Below are 26,540 nucleotides of genomic sequence, written 5' to 3'. Positions count from 1 at the left end.
GACCAAACATGTGCCGTGTGCGGATTGCGAAATGCTTCAAAACCTGTTTACAGAATGTTTTAGTAAGCAAGAACTGCTTGCAGACAGTAATATGGATATACTCACCCTCGTGAGGACAAGGTGCATGAGCAACATTGGTTGCAATGAGAACACACCCAGGTAGCACACGAAGTCTTGAAAACGTCGTATTAAGGGATTCAACGTCTGAAACGGATTTTTGACCAAAATTGACGCATCAAAGACGTTCCAAACAAGATAGCTTAAAAACGAGGGGTGAATACGTTTTGATAACGTTGGAAGCCAGGCAACTTCCCTTACGATATGGCGTAGGCCGCGACCAGGGGGCATCAGATGGACCTCAGGAGGGTTTGACGAAGCTTGGGCGTGCAGTTCCTCACGGATGATGGAGCGAATCAAAGCACGTAGCTCGCTGTCGTTGGACGCCTTGCAATCAGACGTGTCAGGGTGTAAGCGGAGCATATGAAGGTCATCGAGACGCTGACACGTACTGATGATGTCGGCGACGGTAGTGGGATTCAGCACTACAAGAGCATTGAATGCCGCAGTCCCAATACCCTTGAGCAGGTGGCGCACACGGTCACTCTCTGCCATCGAGGTGTTCACGCGGCGGCAGAGGGCGAGGACGTCCTCTATGTACGAAGTGTAGGACTCGCCTGAGTGCTGTACACGCTCAGCAAGCTTCTTCTTAGCGATATCGGAGCGGACAGACGAGTTCGCGAAAATCTGGCGTAGATGGTGTTTAAAGATGCTCCAGTTGACCAAATCGAGCTCATGATTGGAAAACCAAGTTTTCGCAACTCCGGTTAGGTAGAAGGCGACGTGAGCAAGTTTTGCTGATTCGTTCCAGTGGTTAAAGTCACTCACGCGCTCGTATAGCTCCAACCAGTCTTCAACGTCGTCGCCTGGAAGCCCAGCAAAGAGCGGTGGATCCTTCTGAGGGGTGGTGACTGTCCAAGAAGGGGTTCCCGCAGGAGTAGGCAAGGTGGATGTCGTGGTACTGGTCTGCTGGTCTTGCGACATGGTTGAGTGCAGTTGGTAGAGGCGGCGACCCGAGCGGAGCTCCAGGGATGTAGCGTAGGTGAAGCTGGAGAGAGACCGGGAGCGAGAGGGCGAAGGAACCGGACAGCACACTCCACCACTTGTGAGACGAGGTTTAGGCAGCCAGTCTCTTCTTTATTCTCTCGAGTGAGAGCCCCACAACCAGGGTCCAAAACGGTGATGATGAGTATGTACAGGTGAGAATATGAAGAGTATGAATAATGCTCACAATATATATATATATATATATATATATATATATATATATATATATATATATATATATATATATATATATATATATATATATATATATATATATATGTGTGTGTGTGTGTGTGTGTGTGTGTGTTCTGTTCGCGCGCTTCGCACAACAGGGCATGTCGCAGTTCTTTGTCCTTGTGCAACACATTTTCCTAGCGTACGTCTGTGCATTATTTGATACCGGTTTCACACGGGGCTCTTTTAGCCGCTATCCTGTCCGTTACAAATCGAATTTCTCGGTCGTGATTGGCTCCTCTGCGCAAGCTACGAGAGTGAGCCAATCGCATCGATAATTTCGATCCGGATCGGGCTTGATCGCGATCGAGAGTGGTCGTATGACACCGGTTTTACACATGGCTCCCACATAGGGAATACTTTTTTTTTATTGATATGATATAAGGAGATGTTGGCGCACAGTTTAAGGCGCCGGCTACTCCTCATCTCTTGAGTGGTTCCGGCATACATCGTACAGGGTTCAAGGTTACATATCAAATAGTCTTTTCACACAAGCACCCGGACTTGTCACTCAACGTTTCCACAGGAAGACTATGACGTAAGGAACACATGGTACATACAGTATACAATGTAAATGTCTCCACACTTATGTAGATGAAAGTCTCAAAAGTACAAAAGATATTGTCGCCTAATAACACATTGTCTAGTCAGCGGGTGGTACATACATCGTGTAAATGCATTATCACATACAGTCACAACAGAACAGTCAACGTAACATAATTCACAAACAGATGGATATATACAGTGACAATGAAATGAAGGGAACAATGAAAGCGCTAATAACGTCCAGCAATGCCGCTGTCTTCAAGAAAAGTCTTTAGTGCTTTTAAAGCACTCTTCTGTAAGGTCGTTGTTGGCCGAGGGCCCAAAAGTTTCCTTAAACTGAAAGGTCTGCGGTCTAATTTAATTAGCGCTGATTTAAGTCGGCTTCTTGGTGTGTCGTGATGTGGGCAATCTAGAAGGAGGTGACATATATCTTCGTCTGCAAATCCACAATCACATTCGGGGGTTTCCGCACGGCCGATTCTGTGTAAGAAATGCTTTGTGTAGGCAGTGCCTAGCCTTAATCGATGAATAAGGGTTTCCATAGTTCTATCTAATGACAATGAAAATTTGAATTCAATAAATGGATCAATATGATATAAGTCCGAGCTCTTAGAATTCTGGTCAAACCAAGTGTTTCTAGACATTTTGAGAGACGTTGTCCTTATAATGCAGCGTAATTCATCCTTTGATATTGGGAGCGGAGCCGTATCATCTTTGAGGTGCGCTTGTCGTGCTGCTTCATCGGCTGCTGTGTTGCCAGGAATGTCGCAATGCCCTGGTATCCACTGGAATGCTATTGAATGTTTCGCTTCGCTTGCCTTTGTGAGGTTTTTAAGTGTTTCATATATTATACTGTCACTGAATGTTTTCCCCTTTGTGTTGCAGAGTAATGTTAGAGCCGCCTGTGAATCGCTGAAAATTACCCATTTTTGCGCATCTCTTACTGACAATATATATTTTATCGCACTAGGATTGCGAACAGTTCAGCCGTTGTGGACGAAGTCGCACGAGATAACTTAATTGATCCTTGTTTGTTGAGGTGCGGTATAATGAATGATGAAGTTGAAGAGGTTGCTGTACTGGAGCCATCTGTGTAGACGTGTGTGTATCCTGAATACCGCATATATATCTGGCACAGCGCTAGTTGTTGAGCAGCTCGAATGAACATGTCTCTTTTGCTGAATGTCCCATCTACTGACAATTCGATTTTTGGAACTGTAAGCAGCCATGGAGGATATTCGATGTCTGAGTCCCAAAATTCATTTCTTGGCAATATGTGAACATTTTCTTGAATTTCTACATGAACATAACTTCTATCTCGTTTCATTATGTCTAGAGCCAATGGGTGGTTTTTATGCTGGGTTTGAAGACGGAAATAATGCCGGCATGTTTCTGTAGTTCGCATAACTGGAAATGGTGATTGGCGAGCCTCAGCTATTACAAGAGAACTAGAAGTCGCTCGTGGAACACCTAGGCATAGGCGTAGTCCTCTAGCTAAAAGTCTTTGAAGTCGCTCTTCTGACGTGTGGGAAAGTCCGTGTAAGATGGGCGCGGAATACGCAACTTTTTGTCGTATTAATGCATTGTGAACAGTCAGCATGGACGATACTGATCCGGCCTATGATGTGCCTCCAAGTCTGCGAAGTACAGTCACTATGACATTGACCTCGTTTTCGAGTTTCTTTATGTGGGGTGCCCAGGATAGCTGCCTCAAGTATTATGCCTAGAAATCGATGCTGTGTGACAATCATTAGAGGGTGTCCTTCCAGATTAAGAGTGAAATTTTTTAACTGCCTTCGAGTGAAGGGCAATACAGCTGTCTTTGCGTGTGATAGTACCATTCCTCTCTCTCTCAAAAATTTGTTGATTATATTTATGCCGTCTTGCAATGCCATTTGAAGTAGTTGAGCATTAGACCCAGATGTCCAAAAACACACATCATCTGCATACAGTGAAAACTTTAACTGTGATGGTAGCCTTCTTGTTAGATCAGCCATGACGCAGTTAAAAAGGAAGGGGCTGAGTACACTTCCCTGTGGTACTCCCTGTTTGACAACATGTTCAGCACTCTTTCCTTCACCCGTCTGAACAAATATTTTGCGACCTGATAGAAATTCAGACATCCATCGCAAGGACCTGCCAGACAGACCAAGTTCCAACATGCTTAGCAAAACATGAACGTGACTAACAGTGTCAAATGCCCTCTTGATGTCTAGGAATACTGCTATAGTCATGTTCCCACGTGCACGCTCGTGCTCCACACAGGTTACTATATCTAATATTGCATCCATTGTGCATCTATGTTTTCTAAAACCTACTAAGTAGTTGGACAGCACATTCGTTTCATTACACCACCATTGAAGTCGCGCGTCAATCATTTTCTCCATTACTTTGCATAAACAACTTGTCAAACTAACAGGGCGGAAGGATTCAAGGCACAAGGGCGTCTTACCAGGTTTTAAAATTGGTATGATTCGAGCGACTTTCCAAGAGTCAGGTACAGTTTCCTCTATCCATAAGTTATTATAGATGTCTAAGAGAGCATTTGTACCTGTCGGTCCGAGGTTTCTTAGCATATTGTACGTAATGCCGTCCGGCCCAGCAGCGGACTTTTGGCGACGTGATGCAATTGCACATTGAAGCTCGCTTAATGTGAAAGTATGATCTAATTGAGGATGTTGGGCCCAGTAGCAAGCAGTAATTTTTCGCTTAGCCAACACTACTGAAATATCAAATTCTGCACATTGCGATGAAAAAGCAAGTCTGGAAATAAGCTCACAAAATTCATCTGCAACTATTATTTCACACGTGTCCCGAGCTGCAGCGAGAGCACGAAATGGGAAGCTCTGTGTTACAGGTCCGCTTAAAGAACGAATTACTAGAAAAATTCGTGGGACAGCCGAGTGAGGAGACAGCGTGCGGCAGAAATCGCGCCAGCGCCGTTTGCCTAAATTTTCCATTCGTCTGCGCATTACATTGTGTATTTTCTGAGCGTTTCTGTATGCTTCTAAACTTCCGCTCTGTCGGTAAGCTCTTTCGGATCGACGTCGGATGGCTCTTAGGTGTTCATAGTCTCCGTCAACTGCAGCATTATCTTTTGGAATTGGGACCTTCTTTGTGCATATGTTCATATTGTCCTGCAAAAATTCTGTAAATTTTTCCACTGTTGCATGTTGATTAATTTGATCCGTTAGGCGGTACCGAAAAGCTTGCCAGTTGGTTAGTCTGCTGTAACGCCTGATATCACAGTGCATGCTAGGGTGGTAAACAAGGATGGGAAAATGATCACTTCCGCGCGTTTCCATATCTGTTGTCCATCCCACACCGTTCACTAGATCATGTGAACACAGGGTAACATCTATGCAGCTTGAGTAATTATATCCACGAAGGAATATTGGCGACCCATCGTTTAAAACAGTCAAGTTGCATTTATCTATGGCGCACTCAATAACGTTACCCCGTGCATCACAATGATCGCTGCCCCAGATGGTGTTGTGTGCATTGAAGTCGCCACATATAAATACATTAGAATGAGCTATTTTGAAGATATGCACTAGCGCTTCTACTGAAATCCGGTTTGAAGGTTGTAGATATAGATTAATCACTGTTATACAGAGCTTGCCAAAGGATACTTTACATGCGATGAATTCCGTGAAGTCTGAATCACTGGACTGAATTTGATAAGATGGTAGGTCCTTTCTGACGCACAGGAGCACTCTGCTAACAGCACTTTGACGAGAAGTCTTGTATATCACATAATTTGAGAGGCGAAAGTCGTCATTGATTCCCGCCTCTTGAATGCAAAGTATTGAGAAGTTGTATTGCACAAGCAGTTTACGAAAGTCAGCACACTTCCTTCGAAGACTGTTGGCATTCCACTGAAATATGGAGACATTTTTGTAGCGGTTATTCATGCTCTGCCTGCCGCAGTTTCGGCCCGGATTGTTGACACAATAGTGCTTCTAGAGGCAACAAGGCTTTCACTTCTGGTAGGTTGTTTGCTTCCGGCAGAGCAGACAGGATTGCCTTAAGAGCTGCGAAAAGCATTGGCAAAATCAGTTGTGTCACCGATGCTGTGGTATGTTCGCTATTAGCTGGTGTTACTGCTGCAGTAGATGAGTAAGGTCGCTGAGAGAAATGTGTGCGAGTACTGGAGCTTCCTTGTGTATTACTTTCTGCCTGTTGTCGTCTGGGTTTCCGTAGCACTGATACATAAGACTGGGCACTTGACTGTGATCCTCTTGATTGGTCTCTTGATTGCACTGTTAGTTGTTCTCTAGAGGAGGAATAGCTTGTTGATGCTTTTGGCTGTGGTGGTTCCGGTGCCCGCTGAGGTGGGTGATCTGGCACTGGATGAACATTCTCAAGGTTTGGGGCGGGTTCGTTGCGTCGCGGTTGTCTTCCATGGATTAGTTCATGTCGACGCATTTGTGCCGCTGCTTTTTTCTGAGGGCAGCCTGAGAAGGAGGCGGCATGGTTCCCCGCACAGTTTGCACATTTAGGTTGAAGAAGTGACTTGCACTCCTTGTGGTCATGATCTTCTGAGCAGATTTTGCATCGACGTGTGCTACGGCAGGTTTTCGCCATGTGCCCAAATCTCTGGCAGTTATAGCAGCGAAGTGCTGGTCCTAGGTATTCCTCGACAGGGCGACTGGTGAAACCCAATTAAATTCTTCCTGGAATAGGGCGATCGTCTGTGAAAGTCAGAATTACCGTGTGCAGTGGACGTGACTGTACTGCTCCATCTTCTTGGCGGGAATATCTTATCTGTCTGCGTGCCGATATAACTCCTGCGTCTTTCAAGAAGTCTAGGAGTTGTTCGTCTGTATACTGCAGAGGCACATGTTTTACTTTCCCAACGTTTCGCGTGTATGACTCGGGGATGAAGGGCTTGACTTTCAGGCCGCCTACACTTGAAAGCATCAAAAGGCGTTTCGCCGACGCTAAGGAAGCAACGCTGACACTGAAGCTTCCATCTCTGTTCGTCCTGAAAGACTGTACTTTTTCTTTGGCAGCGGAAACTATTTCGGCAGACACTCGGTTTGGATTTACTTGCCAAAAAGTAGTACCTTCACTTGTTGGGCGAAAGACAACAGGAATGCCTTCGGCTCGCTTTTTCTTGTACGTGACCAAAGTAAATGGTGCATCTTCACCCATCTCTTCTTCATCACTTAGCTCATAATTCGATGTTGTGTCATCGTACTTGCTGTCTTCTAGGCGAGGCTTCTTGCTCTCGGCTTCACCGTCAGCCATTATTCCTGAATTCGCTGAAGTTGATTCCGAGTTGTGGAGAACCAAACGTGCCGGCTTTATGAAGCTTTGTGACGCTTGCAAGGCCCCAGGCTTTTCATTACGGCCCGTAGCATCATTCATATGGCTTGTTACGTTTGTACGAGCATAAGGCTCGTGACGATGTTCTCGGCTTCCGACCACCGTAGCGGCAAGGTAATAGCCAGGTCCTCAAAAAAGAAATGTCGTACCTGTAAGGCGCCTGGCTCATTGAATCTTCGCCCGACGTCTTGTTAATCAATCGTCGTCAACGGTAACCGTAAATGCCCAAAAACCAGAAAACTCAAAGCACCTCACAAAAACAGCGACCGAACAGATACAGATACAAGAGCAAGTGCATATATATGCCAGTGGTGGTATGTGGGCAAGTCTTTCTGGTGAAGCCAATACTTGTGCATTCAAAACATTTCAATTACCAGCGTAGTGCATCAATGTGTCTACTTCGACAAAATGGAGCACCAGTGCAGATATCTGAGCATACCTGTCCAGGGCAGCAAGTGTGTCTACATTGAAACCACTACCAACATGTGCGGCAGTTCTATTTCCAGCAGCGGGACTGCACAATAATCAGTAGGGTGCTCTCAAGCTGTTTATCTATGAAGCTCTGCCTTGACTGTGTGCCAAATATTTTTGGACGTGAAAGTGGGGGTGAATTGGTAAACATCAGTGGAACTGTGCCTGCACTTTGTGGCAAATGTTTTTGGGTGTGAAAGTGTGAGTGAACTGGCAAAGAATTTGCTCTGGGCTACATGTGTTAAACGTTTTTCTCATTCAGAGTGCTTTTTTTTACTTTAGGAGACTGGAGATGTGCGCAAAGTGTGACATGTCAGTGTGCTAATTATTGTATTTGCTGGCTTGCAAATTATTCGTTGCAACTTTGTTTTTGCCAGAGAGGTACAACTTTGCCTCTTGTAAAGGGCTTTTTAGATAAAACACTTACTATTTATTACGACCATTGCTTCCTTTGTTACACAAATGCAGCTTCCAGTGCATTCCAGTTTATTTCCATGTTCATGTAAGTTTCTAATATGAGGCTTGCATATTCATTTCTCACGTTCTGGAGTGGCAAGATGCAGCATTACTGTCTCATCATTCGCTGTACTACAGTAGTGTTCACTTGTTACACTGAATCCCCCGTTTAAGTATTCTGTACTAATTTCACTTTATTGCTTTTTTGTTGTATGGTTATTTTTTCTCGCCATTACTTTCTCTGATATATCCGAAAGGCAATATTTCAAATTTTGCATTCCCATTTTTTTTTATTTCTGTCACAGGATTGTTTTATGATGGTATGCGGTGGTATTTCTTTTTGTGCTCTTTTCAAGCTTCTAGCTGATTGGTAACATTGCTTGGAGGCAGTTACCATCCGATTCATACTCTTGCATTTTTCAGTCTACTTCTTCCATTCGCTCCGATGTCACTTCTCCATAACTCTAGTCCATCTAATAGCACGTGCACATTAGTATGATAAATTAGACACTTTAGTACACTCCAGGTTTTTCTGTTCATTTTTGTATGTGTACTTGGAATTTTGTTTATGTGCTAGTGAATGTTCACTTTCGAGTTCATTACGAATCCTTTCTGCGACTTTTGTCATTGTTGATGTACTTTTACTTCTATTTGCATTTCTCACACAGTTTGTTCGAACCTTACATAAGCATTACATTTTAATAAAGTGTTTTTGCTTTGTCACAATGTTCTCATTTCATGCACTCTTGGCATGAAGGGCTTGGTCTGGCCACCTGCCAAGACGTGGCCATTTGTTCTTTGCAGGATTTCATTCCCATTGTGGTTGTAAGCATCGTAGCTTACTAAAGGCGGTATTAAGGATTTATTATTCCTAACAGGCTCATTTTCGTGCGACTTGGTATAGGATGCACCGGCCATGCGGGGAACAGTACTTGGCACTGCGCCATGGCTCTTACAGTCAACACCGACGCTTCTACTCATCTGGGGCGCGATTGGAGATCGTTGTTCGAAACGCCCGATCAGTTTCACTTCACGCGATTGGCCTAGGCCGTGCCAACGGGTGCGGCTGACGACGTCTGCACGGCATAGGCCAGTCGCGTGAGGCGAAACTAAACGCGTGTTTTGAACAACGATGTCTGATCGCGCCCGTCACCCGCGAAAATTAGCTTCAGATGATCGTAAACCTTTCAAGACCGCTTCTAGACCAGCTTTTTGATAACGTCCTAAAAACGTTTAGAAATTGGTTACGAATAGTTTTTACAAAGGGATTAGTTGTGTCTTTCCCAATCCTATTTCTAGACCAGCTTTTCGAATACGTCTTGCAGACCTGTTCTAGATCGTCTCAAGAAAGCAATTAAGCCGGACATTAGCAGAGATATACGATGTTTTCCCGCCAAAGTTCTCTCATTCGTGTCTTCTTTAACCCGTTTTTATCGTCTTGGATAAACGCTACGAAAACGTTACGTATCTCTTTTGTGCTACCTGGGACAGCTGAAGTTACAAGAAAAATTATCAGCTTCTATTTAACTACACGGCTGCATTTTTTCGGGAAAGGCGTGAACGCAGACCAACGCAGCAGGAAGGAAGCAGCTATAGGCATCGGAAAATAAATCAAACTGTATGAGAAAGCTGTGCAGTACACGTTTAAACATTTTCTCCATTTTTAAAAAATATGCAATTAAAGTTATGTTTGCTTTGCATGAAGAGGGGGCAGGCAGATCTAAAAAAATAAAAACAAATTATATGCCAACATTAATGAAGCCTATATGTCACGATGGCGCACCATATGAAAAAGCGCACGAAAGAACCAACACCGTACTTGAACTCTTGAGGAATCTGGTTCACTATGACCTTAATGGTAATTTTGTATATATATATATATATATATATATATATATATATATATATATATATATATTTTTCATTTCGCCCTACTCCATGGTCGTTGGATGGATGGAAAAACTTTATTTTCGTCAGAACGCATGTGCGGACGATTCCGTGCTAGATGGCCATCAGCTCATGGCTGACGGCGACCTGGGTGGCCCACTCCACGGCCCTGGTCTGGACGACCGGGTCTGAGCTGGCCAACACGGCCTCCCACTGCTCGAGAGAAGGATCACGCATAATATCCGCCGGTGGCGGCGCTATGCTACAGCTCCATAATATGTGGTCATAGGTGGCCAGTTCCTGGCACCATTTGCATTCCGGCTGAACGTCCGGGTAGATTTTGTTTAACACGTATGGGCTATAGAAAGATCTCGTCTGCAATCTTCGCCAGACGCTTTCCTGCGCCTTCACCAATTGCTTGTCCGGTGGAGGGTAAATTCTCCGCTCAAGTTTGTAATGGTTAGTAATGTCGTGAAACGACACCAGCCCATCTCTCGTGGACCTCCCGGGAACGTCCGGCTCACCTGCTCGGCTGACGAAACCTCGAGCATTCATGTGAGCCGCCTCGTTCCCAGGGTTCCCAGAGTGGGCCGGTACCCAGACAATTTCCACCTCCGTAGTCCCTCGCCCCGTGGCCCGATTTAGTAATCCTGCCGCTGTGGCAGAGATTCTGCCCCTCGCCAAATTTCGGATGGCTGTTTTAGAGTCGCTGAAAATCAGGTCAGCTTCAGTATTACCTATAGCTAGCGCTATCGCCGCCTCCTCTGCAGTTTCTGAGGAGCGGGTTTTGACTGATCCAGAGGTGACTAAGCGTCCCCGGCCGTCCACCACCGCAACTGCAAATGCGTCCTTGTTCTTATACTCGGCGACATCTACGTAGACTGCCCCGTTGTACTTCCCGTACTTAGCATGTAAAGCTCTGGCTCTTGCCCTCCTACGGTTCTCGTGATGTATCGGATGCATATTTTTAGGTAAAGGTTTTATGTACAAGCCCTTGTGCATTTCTCGCTTCACCTGAATTTTCATGTCCCCAGCTGGAGGATCAACTCCAATGCCGATCCCTTCCAATATATCCCTCCCTACTTTCGTTTTGGAAAGTCTACTGAGTTGCATCGCCAAGTGTGCCTCCCGCAGTTCTTCCAAGGTGTTATGCACCCCTAATCCCAGCAGCCTTTCGGTAGAAGTATTGTTAGGCAACCCAAGGGCCGCCTTATACGCCTGTCTAATCATAGCCTCCACCTTGCCTTTCTCCGTCGCGTCCATCTTCATATAAGGCGTCGCATACACTATTCTACTGAGCACAAACGCCTGTACCAGCTTACACAAGTCCTTTTCCTTGACGCCTTGTTTACGATTGGCGATTCTCCTGATAAGTCTCACGGTAGCATTGACAGTATTTTTGAGTCTTTCCAAGGCCTCCCTATTCTTCCTGTTAGTCTGCAGATACAGCCCCAGGATCCTGATCGTTTGGACCTCAGCGACCGGTGCACCCCCCACTTTCACCTTCAGCGGTGGTGGCGGCACATAGTGCCTCGCATGTATCCCTCTTGGTTTATGCCTAAGCACAAAAAGCTCGGACTTGGGATGAGAGCACGAGAGTCCTGCCTCCCCCGCTAGCTCCTCCACAATATCCACTGCCTGTTGTAAAGTTTCCTCCAATTGTGCGTCGCTTCCCCTTGTTACCCACAGAGTAATGTCATCCGCATAAAATGTATGTTTAAGTCCCGATATCATTGCCAGCCTGGGCGGTATCTTGATCAAGGCGAGATTAAACAAGAACGGCGATAAAACCGACCCTTGTGGTGTCCCCCTGCCCCCCAACGGGAAAGGATCCGATTTAAATTCTCCGACTACAATCTCCGCAGTCCTATCCTCCAGAAATGATCTGATGTATCGGAAGGTTCTACCCCCCGGTCCTATGTCCGATAGGTTCCTTAATATTGCCTCATGGGTGACATTGTCAAAGGCCTTTGTAAGGTCGAGCCCCAAGATAGCCTTGGTGCCCGTGCCGTACCCAGGATCAACCACGTCCTTTTTGAGCTGTATCATGACGTCCTGCGTTGATAAATTAGCCCTAAAGCCAATCATCGTTTTAGGTATCAACTCCTTGTCCTCCACATAACCCTGAAGCCTGTTGAGGACCACATGCTCCATCAATTTGGCCAAGCAGGACGTCAGCGAAATGGGTCGAAGATTCTCAATACAGATCTTCTTCCCTGGTTTAGGAATAAATGTAATCCTAGCATGCTTCCACTCTGCGGGGATCTCCCCGGCCGCCCAATATTTGTTCATCAAGTCCGTGAGCGCCACCACTGACTTGAAATCCAGGTTCCTCAGCATTTTATTAGTGACCCCGTCAGGACCCGCTGCCGACGTAGTACGAAGCTGCCCCATTGCAAACTCCACCTCCGCCACCGTAAAGTCCGCATCTAATTCGAGGTTTTCCTCTCCCGAGTAATCCGGCAAGAAACCGCCCGCCTCGCCGTTTATGTAACGACTTCGGAGTTCTTGAATGAACTCCCCAGTCGTGCCTTGATACTGATGAACTAACCTAGCCATTTGACCCTTCTGCGCCGATTTGGTTGCCGCCGGATCTAAAAGGTGCCTCAACAACTGCCATGTTTTTTTGCATCCGAATTGCCCATTCATCCTGTCACAAATCTGCCCCCATTGTTTGCACTGCAAGTCCAACGTGTAGGTTTCGATTTCTCGTTCTAGCTTGGCCACCTTCCTACGGAGGACCCCATTATGCTTTTGTTTCTTCCACCTCCGAAGCAGACTCGCATGCGCTTCCCACATGTGTAACAGTCGAGAGTCCGCCGTAAAACCTTCCTCCACCGTCGGAACCTCTTCTGTGGTACCCTTCACGTCCTGCTTGAGCGCCTCAACCCAGGCTCCCAAGTCCTCGATTTCCCCGCTCACTGTGTCTTTCCTGACTTTCCGAAATCTGTCCCAATCCGTCACTCTAGTCCCTTTTACCCTGTCTTTGTGCTTAGCAGCACGAAATACCGTGGAAAGGATATAATGATCACTGCCCAGTGGCTGTCCCGTGTTTACCCACTTTGCATCCCTAATACCTTTAACAAATGTGAGGTCCGGAGATGTGTCTGTGCTAACGCTGTTGCCTATCCTCGTATGATCGAGCGGGTTATTCAAGGTTGTCCATTGTAGGTCCTGAGCTACCCGCCAAAGCCTATTTCCCTTTGGAGTGGCTCGGATGTAGCCCCACTCCGGATGAGGCGCGTTGAAATCTCCAACCACGATGAGTTGAGCCCTAGCCGCTAGCCGTTGCGTCTTTATCAATAGGTCTGGCAAGCCCAGCCCTTTATCTTTAGGAGAAGAATATACATTAAGTACAAAGAGACTCTTATCGTCCTTTCTTTTGGGCAGAACCTCTAGCAGGACGTAGTCCTCTCTGCTGCTATCTATGGTATGCTGAATCGCCGTGGCGTTGCGATGGACTAGAACGGCCGTGAAGACGCTCGATACACCCCCCCGATCAATCTCTGGCGGTGTAAATGCCTTAAATCCCGGTAATTTCACCCAGCCACTAGCCTCTTGCAAAGCTATAATGTCAGGCTTACTGTCCAGATTTTGTATGTGCAATTGCAGGTTCCCCCGCTTGCGACGGAAGCCCCTGCAGTTCCACTGCCAAACCTCAATTTGCTGGCGAGGGGCCATGATTAGGCACTAGGTTCACTAACATCGGCGCTTGGCCGACTACGGGAGGCAATCTAGCCTGTAGCGTAGCATTGAGCTGTTGAAACATGCCCATAACCTGTGTTTGGAAAGCCCGCATATCATTGGTGAAGGCGTCAAGACGCTCCTCAATCTTGTCTAGTCTGGCTTCGATCCTGTCGACCCGAGCTTCCAACCTACCCTGTCTTTCCTCCTGTTTTCCTATTCTGTCCGCAAGGGCAGACATTTCCCCCCTAAGACTAGTGACTTTAACGACTGGCTGCGGCGTGTCCGCCGTTGAAGTTTCTGCCACTCTTTTTGCATTAGCTCCATCATCCGCCGATGGCGGCCTCTTAAGCTTCCCCCGATTCTCCACCTCCATAGCTGTGCTCTCGCTCTCGCGAGAAGCAGTCGCCTGTGCCGCTTTCAGTGGGGCCTGGACCACCGGCGTCTGTACCCTTTGTCCTTTGTCGCTTTTAAGCGCGCGTTCCATCTCTGCTATCCTGACTTCCATCTTTTTAATCGTCTCAGCCTGCTGCTGCACCTGCCTTTGTAGCTCCTTCTCTCGAGCAGTCTCACTCTGGGAGGCCACGTAGGGCCAGCTCACCTTTTTTCTCGTGGCACTGGGACTTCTTCCATGACTGGAACCCTGTTCTCCTTTGCCACGCTCGGGTCCGGGCAGTGGTGGGAAGGAAGTGGACCGGTCCCTGCTCTTGTTATCGTCTCTCGCACCGCTGGATGACCGCTTCCTGGGCCTCGAGCGCCGCTCCTCCTTGTCAGTTTGGCCGTTGTCCTCACTGGCCTGCTGCAGGCCCGTCGGCTGCTTACGGGCTAGACGAAACTTGCAGTTCCGGCTCCCCGTGTTGTGCGCCCCATGGCACACGATGCAGTCCGGAGTGCAGGTCAGCGGCTCTCCTTCCGGTGGCGCAGGATGATCCTTTCCGCAACGGCGACACAGATTAGTCTTCGGACGATAACAAACGTCCGCCCGATGTCCCACTCGTCTGCAGTTATAGCAGGTCTCGACTAACTCTCTGTACGGAATCACCGCGTACAAACAGTTCCAGTAAATAACCTGCCAGGGAACATGCTTCCCCCCGAACGTTATCTGAATCGCCTTCGACTTTCCCAAAGGTCTGGCATCCAAAATTTCTATGCCGTCATTCCTCTTCAAGAATCCCGCCCGAACTTCTGCCAGTGGGCATCCGTTGTACGCGTTGTAAATGACTCCGCGCACAGAGTTCTCCGGCGCCGCCACGTACGCCGAAATCTCAAGGTCATGACCGCTCAGCTTGAGCGTCTTTACATTCGCATATGCCCCACAGCGATGCATACACGGCGTGCTCACCGTCATCGTGTTATTTGTCTCGTTGACCCGCACCAGGTCTTCCTCCGCCGCAGTCGCATTCGTCAGCTCCGCTGCCGCTCTCAAGGCATATCCGAGTTCCCTCGACGTCACCATACTCAAGTCCCAATTCTTGGGTCGGCACACAACCTTGAAGTCCTTGGCTGGCATCTTCAGAAACGGTCCCCGTTTCTTCCACACCGGCGCTTTCCCGCGCTTGACTTGTTCTGCTCCGTGCGTCTGGCGCCCGTCGCTGCCCGCCTGCTTCTCGCTAGGCCTACTCTCGGGATTGTTCCCGTATACAGATTTCTTGAATCTATCTTGAGCCCGCAAAACCCAGGCCCATTCTCCCGCCTCGAACTCTTCGGGCGTTATAGTCTCTCCCTCAACGGAGTACTCCATTGTCTTCAGCCTCACAGAGGCCCACAACCACAAGTCACCGTCCCGGAGCCCGGTGCCGTCGGCGGCGGCTCGGCCTAATGATGAGGCCTAACTTTGCCGCGCGGTGGTTGAGCACGAAAAGCGTGGAAAAACCCCTAAAAAGGGGGCAAACTTGCCGAAATTAGGTGTCCGCAGGGAGAGGGCAACTTCCTGTGGACAATCCCACAAAAAGCAAGTCCACAGCACAGGGAGTTCCACCGAAAAACGGTCTCAAAGCGGGAGCCCATGCGAAGCACGTCCGCAATCTTCGACTTCGTCGTCTTCCATCCCATGGTCGTTGATCACGCTGATAGCGTGGGCCGCTCTGGTAGCAACGGCCTCGGTAAGCACTCCAGACATCGACTGCGCGGAAGAAACGGCGATAGCCCTGGCGGCCACTACGGTCCAGCGAGAGGAAGATCAAATCACAATCATCACCGACTCACAAACAGCATGTAGAAATTACCAAAAGGGCCGCATTTCCAAACAAGCCCTGAGCATCCTCGAAAAACGACACAATTTTCCAGAACTGTACATTGTCTGGGCCCCGGGACACGAGTCCCTGGCGGGTAATGTAGCGGCCAATGCCGCTGCCCGAGATCACATTCTCCGGGCTATCCCACCGGGTTCACGAGCACCGGTAGACAATTAAGATAGCGTCCCGAAAAGATACGCCGATATCCTGAGCCACTATACAGACTGGGAAGGAGAATCTATCCACCCCCGCATCCCAAGCTGACAAGAGAAGAGGCGGTGATCTTCCGAAAACTATAGACCGGTGCATTCCCGCACGGCACCCTGCTACACGTACGCCATGTATCCTACGAGCTATACTCACAAATGCGCCTTCTGCTCTACGCCCAATACCCTCTACCACATGGTATGGGAATGTCAACAAAGCCCATCGACACCGCCCATCACCGCGGACCAACCGTCGAGCAGTGGGAGGACCAGCTGACAAGCTCGAGCCCTGAAGACCAGCATCGCCTGGTGAGCAGGGCCAAGCTATCGGCTCAGGCCCACGGCATCCTGGACTATAGAGACGCCGCCCACCTCGGACGATTTTACCGTCGGCTCATTTCTACTAATAAAGTTTATTCCTCCTCCTCGCCCTACTCCATATTCTTGAGCATGCACTTAAAGTGCTTTGTATCTGGTGTGCGCTCTCTGAGAAAAAAAATGGTTAGTTTGATTTTTTAAACATTGCTATTGTTGTAGAAAGAAATATTTCCTGCATGCACTAACAGTGAGCTTTGTATTATTTTTGGAATCTGTGCAGTTCTTTAAGTATTCTTCGGTGGGGCTGATTTTGCTTATTTTTCACTCCAGCAACAATATGGTACATCATTTTTGTTTCTGCTGTTCGTAATAAAATGTACGAACTTGAAAGTGCATTCGAAAATAAAAGCAATTTTATGCTCTCAGAGAACAATTAATGTCGCCTACTCGCTGAAATCATTCCTGGGATTATCGTGTACAATTATAAATAAGCTTGTTTGATATTTTAAGGAAAATAATTTTTCATAAATATTTGCGCCATATATTTCTTTCCGGAGATATGTACTCACACGTCGCACTTATGACGCAAGAAAACTGTCCGCAACTTGACAAATTGTGATCAGCTTAATTGGGCAATGGTCCACTGCTAATGAGAGCGGCGCACGCTCGACGCTGGTCTTAGTGGACCGCAGTGGACGATTACACAGTGATTACTGGTACTAGATAAAACGTATAAAACGAATCATCGCGCTCACATTATCGTCACAGTAACTGCTACAAACTACCGCAAGCTGCCCACTTTGGTGGCGAACCAGCACCCAAATTTATGCACTCGCGAGGTCATCGATAACGCCTCCCGAGCCGTCGCAGTCACAATGGTAAAGTTTTTATTTTAATATATAGCACAAAATGCGAATAGACGCCTTTACGGTAATACAGATAGCAACAACTTATTTAGATTTACTCTATGCAGTGAAATAACCCGCAGAACCCGCAAAGCGTAGGCGCAGGACTGCAAAACGGTTCAGGTGAAGATGTTTGTAGCGCCATCTCTCGGAGGCGACATCAAGAGCCTCAAGTGGAGCCGTCATCTGAGCCCTATTCGAGGACACTGTAGTTGAGGCAACGCTCATAACTCATGAGAGCCCCCATAGACACTAGCGCCACATTTCTCTCTAGGGTATTTATTTAGAAACTCTATATATGAGAAATTCCATGACTATAGAGGAGATCTGTGGGTCTAACATGCTACTCTATTTAAAACTAGGATCAGTTCACGTGAGTGATTTTTTTATGTCATTTAGACAGACAAAGTATAAATAATAAAGGAAATAAAAAAGGCAGCGTCTCGTGCAACGCGGTCCTCCCCAGACGACTCCACACCGCTACTGCAGGACACATAGAGTTACTATGCAGGACATCAGAGTATGGCCTTTGAGACCAAATACACTGGTGACCAAGCAGCGAACACAAGGCAATAAACTTCTTGCAAGATCAATTATTTGTTAACAATTACTTTACAGAATCCTGGATCCTAATGGCTGACAATAAACGTAAAAAAAATGAAAAAAAAAATAAACTGGTGGCAGACCTTACCACACTAATTCAAACAAAGTGTTCATGCTATCGATCCGGTGCAAACGGGGAGATAGGGCAGCGCCTAGGTCACGGTGTCCTTTCGCTGGCGCGTGTCTCATTTGGTCGCCATGGATAAAGTGAAGCCTGTGGTGAAGGCTACCGATGAGGACGACGAGCTGGTGGACCCCTTGGACATTATTCGGGACAAGTGCCGGGCGGAGGCCAAGTGCGCGAGCTTCGGCGAGAAGCTGCAGGAATGCAACGACCGCGTCAACAGCCGCTCGCAAACGCTTGAGACTTGCACGGAGGAGCTGTTCGACTTTTTACACTGCGTCGACCACTGCGCTGCCAAGGACATCTTCAAGCAACTCAAGTGAAGGTTTGTACTGATTATTTTCCCACGCGCTCTCAAATCCCATTTGATTGTGTGCGGGCCTGGCGGGGATTGCGCCCTTACTGCGTTCACGAAAAGGGCAGAACGGTGCGGCAAGGTTCTGACTGGTGTTGTAAAACAACTGTGCTTGCTCGTCGAAATCCGCCGTCGTGTGTCCGGGGCAGGACACAAGAGGTAACGATGCCGTGCTTTGGCGTAGCGCTGTGCGGGATAGCAATCCTGGCGGCCGCGTGGCGATGGCGCGGCGAAGTGCAAGATTGCCCGTACACGGTGTGTGCTGGTTAAAGTAATTCGTTGTGCCGCCACTACGGCGTGCCTCAATCATATATGGTGGTTTTGGCACGTAAAGCCCCAGAATTTAATTTTTAGGTAGCGTAGAACTCTCGACCATCTCGTGGCCTTTCGGTTAATATTTTTGCTGAATATTATTTCTCACCATGTGACGCGTTTAGAAAATGAGAGGAATTTTGTTCCGAGATAAAGATAATATAAGGTGGTTTAATTAACAAACCAGAACTTTGCACAGGCAGGTCTGTTGAAGAAGCGTTGCACACCAAGCTCTGTTCTAGAGTGAAGCATTCACGATGTGCCTCAAGCCTGTCTTCTTCACTACAACTTCCACCCGGACAAGGGGGCGCCAACCTGGAGACTCAAGGGTAGGAGAAAATGACCGGGCCGCAGTATGGTTTGAGTCAGTGCACGCGACTTCCACGGCGCCTTAAGTCAGCGTCAGAGGCTTGACAAAGTAACTTACAGGAGACGTCTGTTGCACGACGCGGTAGGTACTTGGCTGGGAGTTTAGAGCAAAGACCGCAAAGACCGGGGGTGGTGGACGGTATCCGGAGCCAGACTAAAGAGTCCAGCTGATATGAGCTGGTGGGTCAGTCGTCATCGCGACGGAACTTTTGCTGCCATTGGTCTTCAGTCGCACAAGAGCGGGCCAGCTGGCGTCATTCCTCGGCATATCTGGAAGCTTCAGACAGTTGTATGCACTCCGACGGGTCAGATCGGTAGGGCAGAATCGTTACGACGGTGCAGGAAGGTTCACGGCCATACGCGAAGATGAACGGAGAAAAGCCTATCGTGGCCTGTGAGGCGGTGTTGCATGCATAGGTAATGTATGGTAAAACGAGGTCCCAGTTGGTGTGGTTGGACGCAATGTACATCGATAGCATATCGCCTAAAGTACAATTTAATCGTTCAGTCACGCTGTTAGTCTGCGAGTGATAGGCAGTAGTGGTACAACGGACAGTACGGCATGCAGTAAGGAGCACATTAACTACCTCGGAAAGGAAGACACGTCTTCTGTCACTGAGAAGTTCCTGGGGCGCACCATGGCAAAGTATAAAGTGTTGCAAGAGGAAGGATGCAACGTCATGGGCTGTGGCGGTTGGTAGGGCAGCTGTTTCTGCATAACGCGAAAGGGGATCTATGGCAACAACAATCCAACAATTCCCAGCAGGTGTAGAGGGCCATAGAGGTTGATGCCGACATGTTCAAATGGTCAGGAGGGGTGCGGGATTGGCTGCAAGGGACCACAGTGATGGTAAGCAGGAGACTTGCGGCATTGGCATTCTGAACAGGAGCGCTAGTACTTCTGCAGAAAACTGTATATCCCATGCCAATAGAAGCGCAAGCGGAGCCTGGTGTACGTTTTGAAGAGGCCAGCATGGGCGCATTGGTCTGCATGAAAAGCGGAGCACACATCTCTGTGGAGGTGGTGTGGGACAACGTGCAACCACTTGCAACCGTTTGAAGCATAGTTTCTGCAATAGAGCAGTCAATCCTGTACCGTAAAGTGAGAAGCTTGACGGAGGAGAGAACGGGAAGGACGAGTCGCCGGAGGGTCAAACAGGTAATCCGAAAGAGCCGCAATCATTTCATCATCATCATCATTTATTGTCCTTGCAGGACCCCTTTAAGGGTATTACATAGGAGGGGGGGTGGCAAATGCACCAATAAACACTATGGTCATTATTATACAATGGTTAACTTACGTGTACAAAGGTAAACAAAACTTAGTATACGTGCTTGTAGACGATGGGCAATAAATAAGTAAAAACAAAAAGTAAGGTACAAGTCGCAGTAAAAATGGCAACACAACTGGCAGTATAACAGAGCAGTAAAAGAAAGTTAAACGTTAGAGTAACGGCGTAGTAGTGGTAGGTTAAAGGTTTAAAAAACATGACAATAGGTGCCGAAATTGATCTGGGTCACTTTCATTTACCATACTGTTGGGTAGCGCGTTCCATAATTCAATAGCAGTAGGTATCTGGTATTGAAGGCATTAGATGAACCATGAAGACGTAGACTCGCGTTGTTAAACAGACGCTTAGAAGAGCAGTTAGGTGGACGTAGAATAGTGTTGGATCTGTTGAAGTAGAATAGTGCCAGGATCCAGTGCTGGCTGGTATCCTGGCGGGGAAACGCGGACGGACGTGATAGTAAAGCGGGCTGTGGTGGCGAGAACGTCGGTGGCACGGTCCGCGCTACAACTTCAGCGTATGTTATAGGTGCAGGTGCCGGCGGTGGTGCACGCAGGGCGGAACAGCCTCAGATACTTGCTCCTGTATCATTTGTCGCAGGTTTAGGGTCAAAGATGGTGTAGAGCTTGGAACGACAGTGATTAGAGATGGCTTCCGAGTGACTTCGGCACAAATTAACTCTTTGATCTCGCAGAGCACGGGGCCGTGGTCGGGAACTGCAGTTAAGCTCGAAACAGACATCCTGCATGGAAGAATGCCGGGTCAGGAGACGTCTGTGGAGTTCATCGTAACTCTGGCAAAGAACAGCTTCTTCGACGACGGTCTGCAGGTTTTTCTATAGGAACATTTGAAAGGCATTGTCTGCGATGCCCTTCAAAATATGATGGATCTTATCGGATTCGGTCATTGATGCATTGAAGCACTTGCAAAGGTCAACGACGTCTTTTATGTAGTTAAGTTCTCACCGGGCTGCTGGGAACGGTCGCGCAAGTGCTTATCGGCACGAAGCTTTCACACAACGAGCCGACCTAAAACTTGCGTGAAGCTCGTCTTGAAGTTTGACCAGGTGCGAAGGTTGGATTCCTGGTTGCGGAACCACACGCTCTTGATGCCCGTGAGATAGAAAACTGCGTTGTTCAATTTGTGAGCATCGTCCCATTTGTTATGAGCCCTCACACATTCATAGGATAAAAGCCAGTCTTCGTCGTCATTTTCGTCAGAGCGCTGAAAATAGCTGGATCCCGTTGACGCAGCAAGCCAGTACACAGAAGTGTGGGTGAGGCCGGTTGTGGTGTTTGGCTTGCGTCTGCAGACATGATGGGCGGCAACTTCCGACTGCGGAGTTCCAGGGTTGGGGAAAACCTAGCGACCTCCACCAAATATGTATGGTGGTTTAATTATAAAGCCAGAATGTTGCACGATACACAGGCACGACTGTTGATCAAGCGTCTAGCACCGAGCGCGCGAGCTCTGTTCTTGAGCGAGGCGTCGACGATGCGCCTGAAGTACACGCCTGTCTTCTTTGCTAAAACCAATGTAATTTTTGCACGTAGTGCTGTACCAAAGGTTGCTTACGGGACCCTTCTTTCGAGATGATCTCACACCTTAGTGCACAGCCACCAAGACCTCTGCCAGAAGCTTACTTTTGTCTGTGAATGGGTTTTCGCACTGTGAAAACAGTTCACCACCTCGGTCTGCAAGATGGTGGGAACATAAAGTAAGTGACTCTATCACACTGCAAACTGTTAAGGAACACATTGTTGGCTGCCTGTAGGCACTGATGTTTGGGGAGCAACTTGTCACACCAGAAAGATATGTTCCCAGGCGGTTCTGATACCTTGTTGCTCATGCCTGTTGCAAGTGTGCAGTGGTGATAGTTTTTCATGGGCTCATTTTGTGCACTGCACACTGACTGCCAGCGAAAGGGTGCCTGAACCAAACTCTGAGTTGAGCAGACATTTCACAACCCACTTGGTTCCTTATTGAGGTCAAGAGTCACATCCCTATTTAAAATGCAACTTGCTGTTTCGAAGTGCTCTAAAATGCTAAACTACCGGCTCCAAAGGGCTCCAAAATGAACATTCTGCTGATTCCAAAATTGCTCCATCTCATAAATAGTCAGTAGCGTAACTGTAATCTTCATAGGCCTAATGGGCTGGAATTTCGAGCACATCATGCTGGTGACTTGGTGGCTAGCAATGAAATAAGCTGTGTAGTACAAGTTGTAGCTGTCTGCCATCAGTTACATTCTTACTTCATTTGGATGTTCAGCTATTGGAAAAGGCTTTTGCATTTTCTCGGAGTAGCCTCTGTCTGGTCAAATGGGCGCCTTGTTCTTTGCTTGACCATTCAAAAAGCTGGAAATGCATTCGAGTTCAGAACCACGGGTGGTGTTGTTGTTTTATCGCGATAGCACTTATATAAACACTCCAGCCGCATTTCTGCTGTCGCAGTGAGGTTCCGTATGAGTGAACGCATGTCAGGGTGAGAACACAGTCCAATCTCGTGAGCGAGGAACACAGCCAGGCTGCGGGCCCTCTTCTGTGCGAGGCATGGGCTCTCTTCTCCGGCAACCGCTACGGTGCCTCGATGTCCTCGTCGCCCACCACTCCGTGCAAAGTGAAGGCAACCACGGCGTCTACTAAGGCCACGCGAATTGCAGATGCCATGGTACACGCCTTGGGTAGACGCCATAGGGATGCGTTGCTGGCGCTCGTGTGTCTTGAGAGCGGTCTGCTGTGTGGTGTGCACCCGCGCGCTCCTCGTTTTCAAGCAATTTATGATGTTTGCAGAGTGCACGTAGTGCCTGTAGCTTCGTATGCACTGTGCCTTCTACGTTTTGTACTCGAAGTCACAGATGCACGGAGGTCAATTGGCTTGTCCTAACTCCAGCGTTTTCATAGACACTTTCTGCTGTCATCAAGCGATGTGTGTTCATGTTTATCTGTACATGCTGACACCTTGCTGGTTAATTTAGTTAAAACATGTTGAAGGTCTAGTTGGTTTGAATCCATGATAGAATGTGTAAGCACGACTGAACAAGGATGCAGAAAGAAGCAGGCACACAAAGACAGCGCTGTTTCTGTGTGTCTGTTTCTTTCTACATCCTTGTTGAGTCACGCTTACACATTCTATCATTGTTAATTTGGTTAGTGAGCGAATGTTTACAAGTTTATATGGCCGATATAACTACTATCCTTACTTGATACAGCTATCTACTAATTTGCTATCAGAATTGGTGTTTTGCCTTTCCGACGGAACTGCAAATTTTTTATTTAGAAACTGTTGTTTATAGAAGTTTATGATATCTAAGGAAATCTGTTATGGTGAAGTGGCACAGGTAATTAATGCTAAACCCCAAATTAATTCCAGAAAGGCATAGCAAATTTCCTAGTTTTTTTTTATCTAGCAGTCATAATTTTTTTCATGTCAATCTGATTCTGAAAATATCATTCCGAAAAGCTTAGGCCATATTTGTATGAAGCTAGCATAATCTAAAGAAATGTGGGAAACATGTTTACATTGATGTGTTTTTCTCCTCCGTTTTGAAACTTTCTGGTTTGTGCGCGAAAGTAAGCAATACTGTAGAGAAGCGCCATGGACTGCAATAAACACCACGAATGGTTTGCATCATGCATGGAAGGAGTGGTTTATTGTATTCCTTTCTCATGCTGGAAAGAATACATTGGACAGACGGGCAGGCGCCTCAATTTTTACTTACCTTCTAACATTAACAAACTGGCAACATCTGGTCATCTAGCCGCACACTGTATGCGCTGTGCCTGTGAGCATTTGTTTGATAGCGGTAGTCATGAACACGAGTCGGGTGGCTGGGGATATGTGCTAGGCATTTGAAATGAATAAAACCAATAATTGTGCGCATAGCCCGTATGTTTCATTGTCAAAAAAAAAAAAAAAAGAAATCCTCTTCTTATTGTGGGATCAGCTTGTTATGTATGATTATGCTTAGATGTAATCTGGGTTACGAGGGTGGTTTTGTTCCCCTGTTTTCTCCCAGTTGTATGATGATATGCAGGTTGTACCAGCTATAATGCATTGCGTTTTTAAAAAAGACTGGCATTCTATGCGAAGATAACCAAATGCATATTGTTCAGTCTAGTAGAGCAGCTGCCATTAATCTTTTTGTTGAGGCGATTCAATTTATTAATTTCAATTAGGCAATTCTATTAAATACTTATCTGAATGGTGTGCTGTCGTTAAAGAATTTATAGAAAGTTGAAAGAAACTTAAATCTAGCACAATTTCAGCCAGCTCTGATAAAGAAAACCTGTGAAAAATGAAGAATTTCACCTTATTAACCGCCCACCAGCATCAAAAAAACGAGTGCTCTCAAGCAAGCTCCACAGGAGGGCGATCTGCTGTACCCCGGCCACAACAGTGGGACACCTTGATGTTTCTACTGGGCAAGTGCCGGCACCACGTTAAATGGGACAGATCGTGACATGTAAAGTTACATGTGACATGCCAGCTTTAACATGCTCACCAGAGGAACACTGCTTAAAAATGACATTGATTTGCAAATTACGCTGCATGTATCCAAAGACATTGCAGTAAAGCTGCAGAGACAATAAAACATTGTGAAACAGTTTTCCATCAGAGTGTGTACACCTAACATGAAAAGGCTGACAGGAGCAGACTGGGTAAATATTTCTGGTAAGGCATTTTATTTAAGACTCTTGTGTACAGTAATGTTGTAAGCATGAATAATTCTGCACACTTGCAAGAAAGCTGGCAGTTTCAACCGAAGGTAAAGCATTGACAGTGATAACGACGTTTAGTGCTGTACTCGTGGAGTGCGTGACTTTCCAACATGCTAGCAAGTGCGATGAGGATTTGTCATTGATGGCCATCAATGTAAGCATGCAGCTGGCGAGCGGCAATGCTAGTGTGTGTGTTCTGCAGGAGTGTACTAAGTGAGAACCTTGACTCCAGCAGAGCAGGTCAGGAGGATTGTTTATTTTGCTACACAGCATACGGTAGAGCACTGGCTAGTTGTACCCTGCGCGAGGTTGACTCTGCTTTTCCAGCTAAACAAACTCTATACTCGTACTCCATGCGTGAACCAGGGATGTGCGTTGACAGTATGACGGTGCTGGTGCAAATGCATCTCAAGTGTCCTAATTGCTCTTGCAATAAAATGGCTCTTATAAATAGTTCTTACAGCCTTAAAGTTATATTAGGTTTCGGGTGCACGATGAAGCACTGCTTATGCACAAATTTAAGGCCGACGAAGAACGAAGGCTCGATGTAGGCCCATCAAGGGCATGCCCCAGGTCCGAGGGGATTGGACCAGGGCTCAGCCTTTTGGGCGAGTCGGGGCCCATGCAGCGATCTGCCTCCATTAGCTGAGTTCAATCCTTCATTGCATTTCTCTCTGGCAGAGGCTCCAATGTTCTGCTGCTCTGCGGCCTTGCTGTTTGTGCAGTTTGTAACATATGTTTGTACTGGTCAAACTGCTCTAATGCAGAGCTCGCTCAAGGAGACCAAGTGGGAGGCGTTCCAACCTGCAGTTGGAAGTTCATGAAAGACAGTCTCCCTGAGCAAGTTGGGAGTAATAGGGGCATCAGACTGCACTGTCTATGGGATCGGCCCAGAATTCTTTCGGGTTATGACATGTTCAAATAATTTCGGAGGGTTTACATGGCAAAACTACAATGTGTTTATGAGGCATGCCATTGGGGGAAGGAGGGAACAGTCATTGATGTGATGGTTACAGTACCGGCCTTCTGTGCTAAAGGTTCTCTGTTCAAATCCAGCCACTGGACAACTTTATTGACTTATTTATTTTAAAGATTCAGTTGCATCATAAAGGCGAAGCTTGTAGCTGTAGTTTGTCTGCAGGGTTTGTAACTGCAGGGTTTTGTCGACGTTCGTTGCTTACCTCCATATTCAGAAATGGGCCCTGACTTGAAGGCCATGCTTGGCTTAATCTCTATGATGCCTGCCATGAACGTGCTGAAGAAAACGCAGTGAGTGTTTTTGGCACATTCATGCCAGGCATTATCTAAATTGAGTCTAGCATGGGCTTTAAGTGAAGGTGCATTCCTTAGTAGAGGTTAGTCTTAGCCTACTGTTTCTGCAGTGCCATGTC

At 47.2% G+C, this 26,540-nt stretch overlaps 1 protein-coding gene across 4 annotated transcripts in view; it reads left to right on the top strand.

Annotated features, from left to right (window-relative positions):
- The first annotated feature begins 18,100 nt into the window (after nucleotides 1-18,100).
- Nucleotides 18,101-26,540, top strand: part of UQCR-11L (Ubiquinol-cytochrome c reductase 11 kDa subunit-like) — a 67,945-nt gene continuing 59,505 nt past the window's right edge. For 3 of the 4 annotated variants that reach the window (XR_012826279.1, XR_012826278.1, XM_075682909.1), the window contains exon 1: nucleotides 18,101-18,428. Coding sequence is in view for 2 of the 4 variants with exons in the window: in XM_075682909.1 (XP_075539024.1) it covers nucleotides 18,178-18,426 (249 nt within the window). In the remaining 2 variants the exon portion in view is untranslated. The remainder of the gene's footprint in view (nucleotides 18,429-26,540) is intronic. The other variant, XM_075682908.1, reaches the window with a different exon arrangement.

Source organism: Dermacentor variabilis, chromosome 2, assembly GCF_050947875.1.
Source record: "Dermacentor variabilis isolate Ectoservices chromosome 2, ASM5094787v1, whole genome shotgun sequence".
Classification (NCBI taxonomy): Eukaryota; Metazoa; Arthropoda; class Arachnida; order Ixodida; family Ixodidae; genus Dermacentor; species Dermacentor variabilis.
The sequence above is the reverse complement of the archived record's forward strand: the minus strand, read 5'-3'. Positions and strand labels throughout refer to the sequence as shown.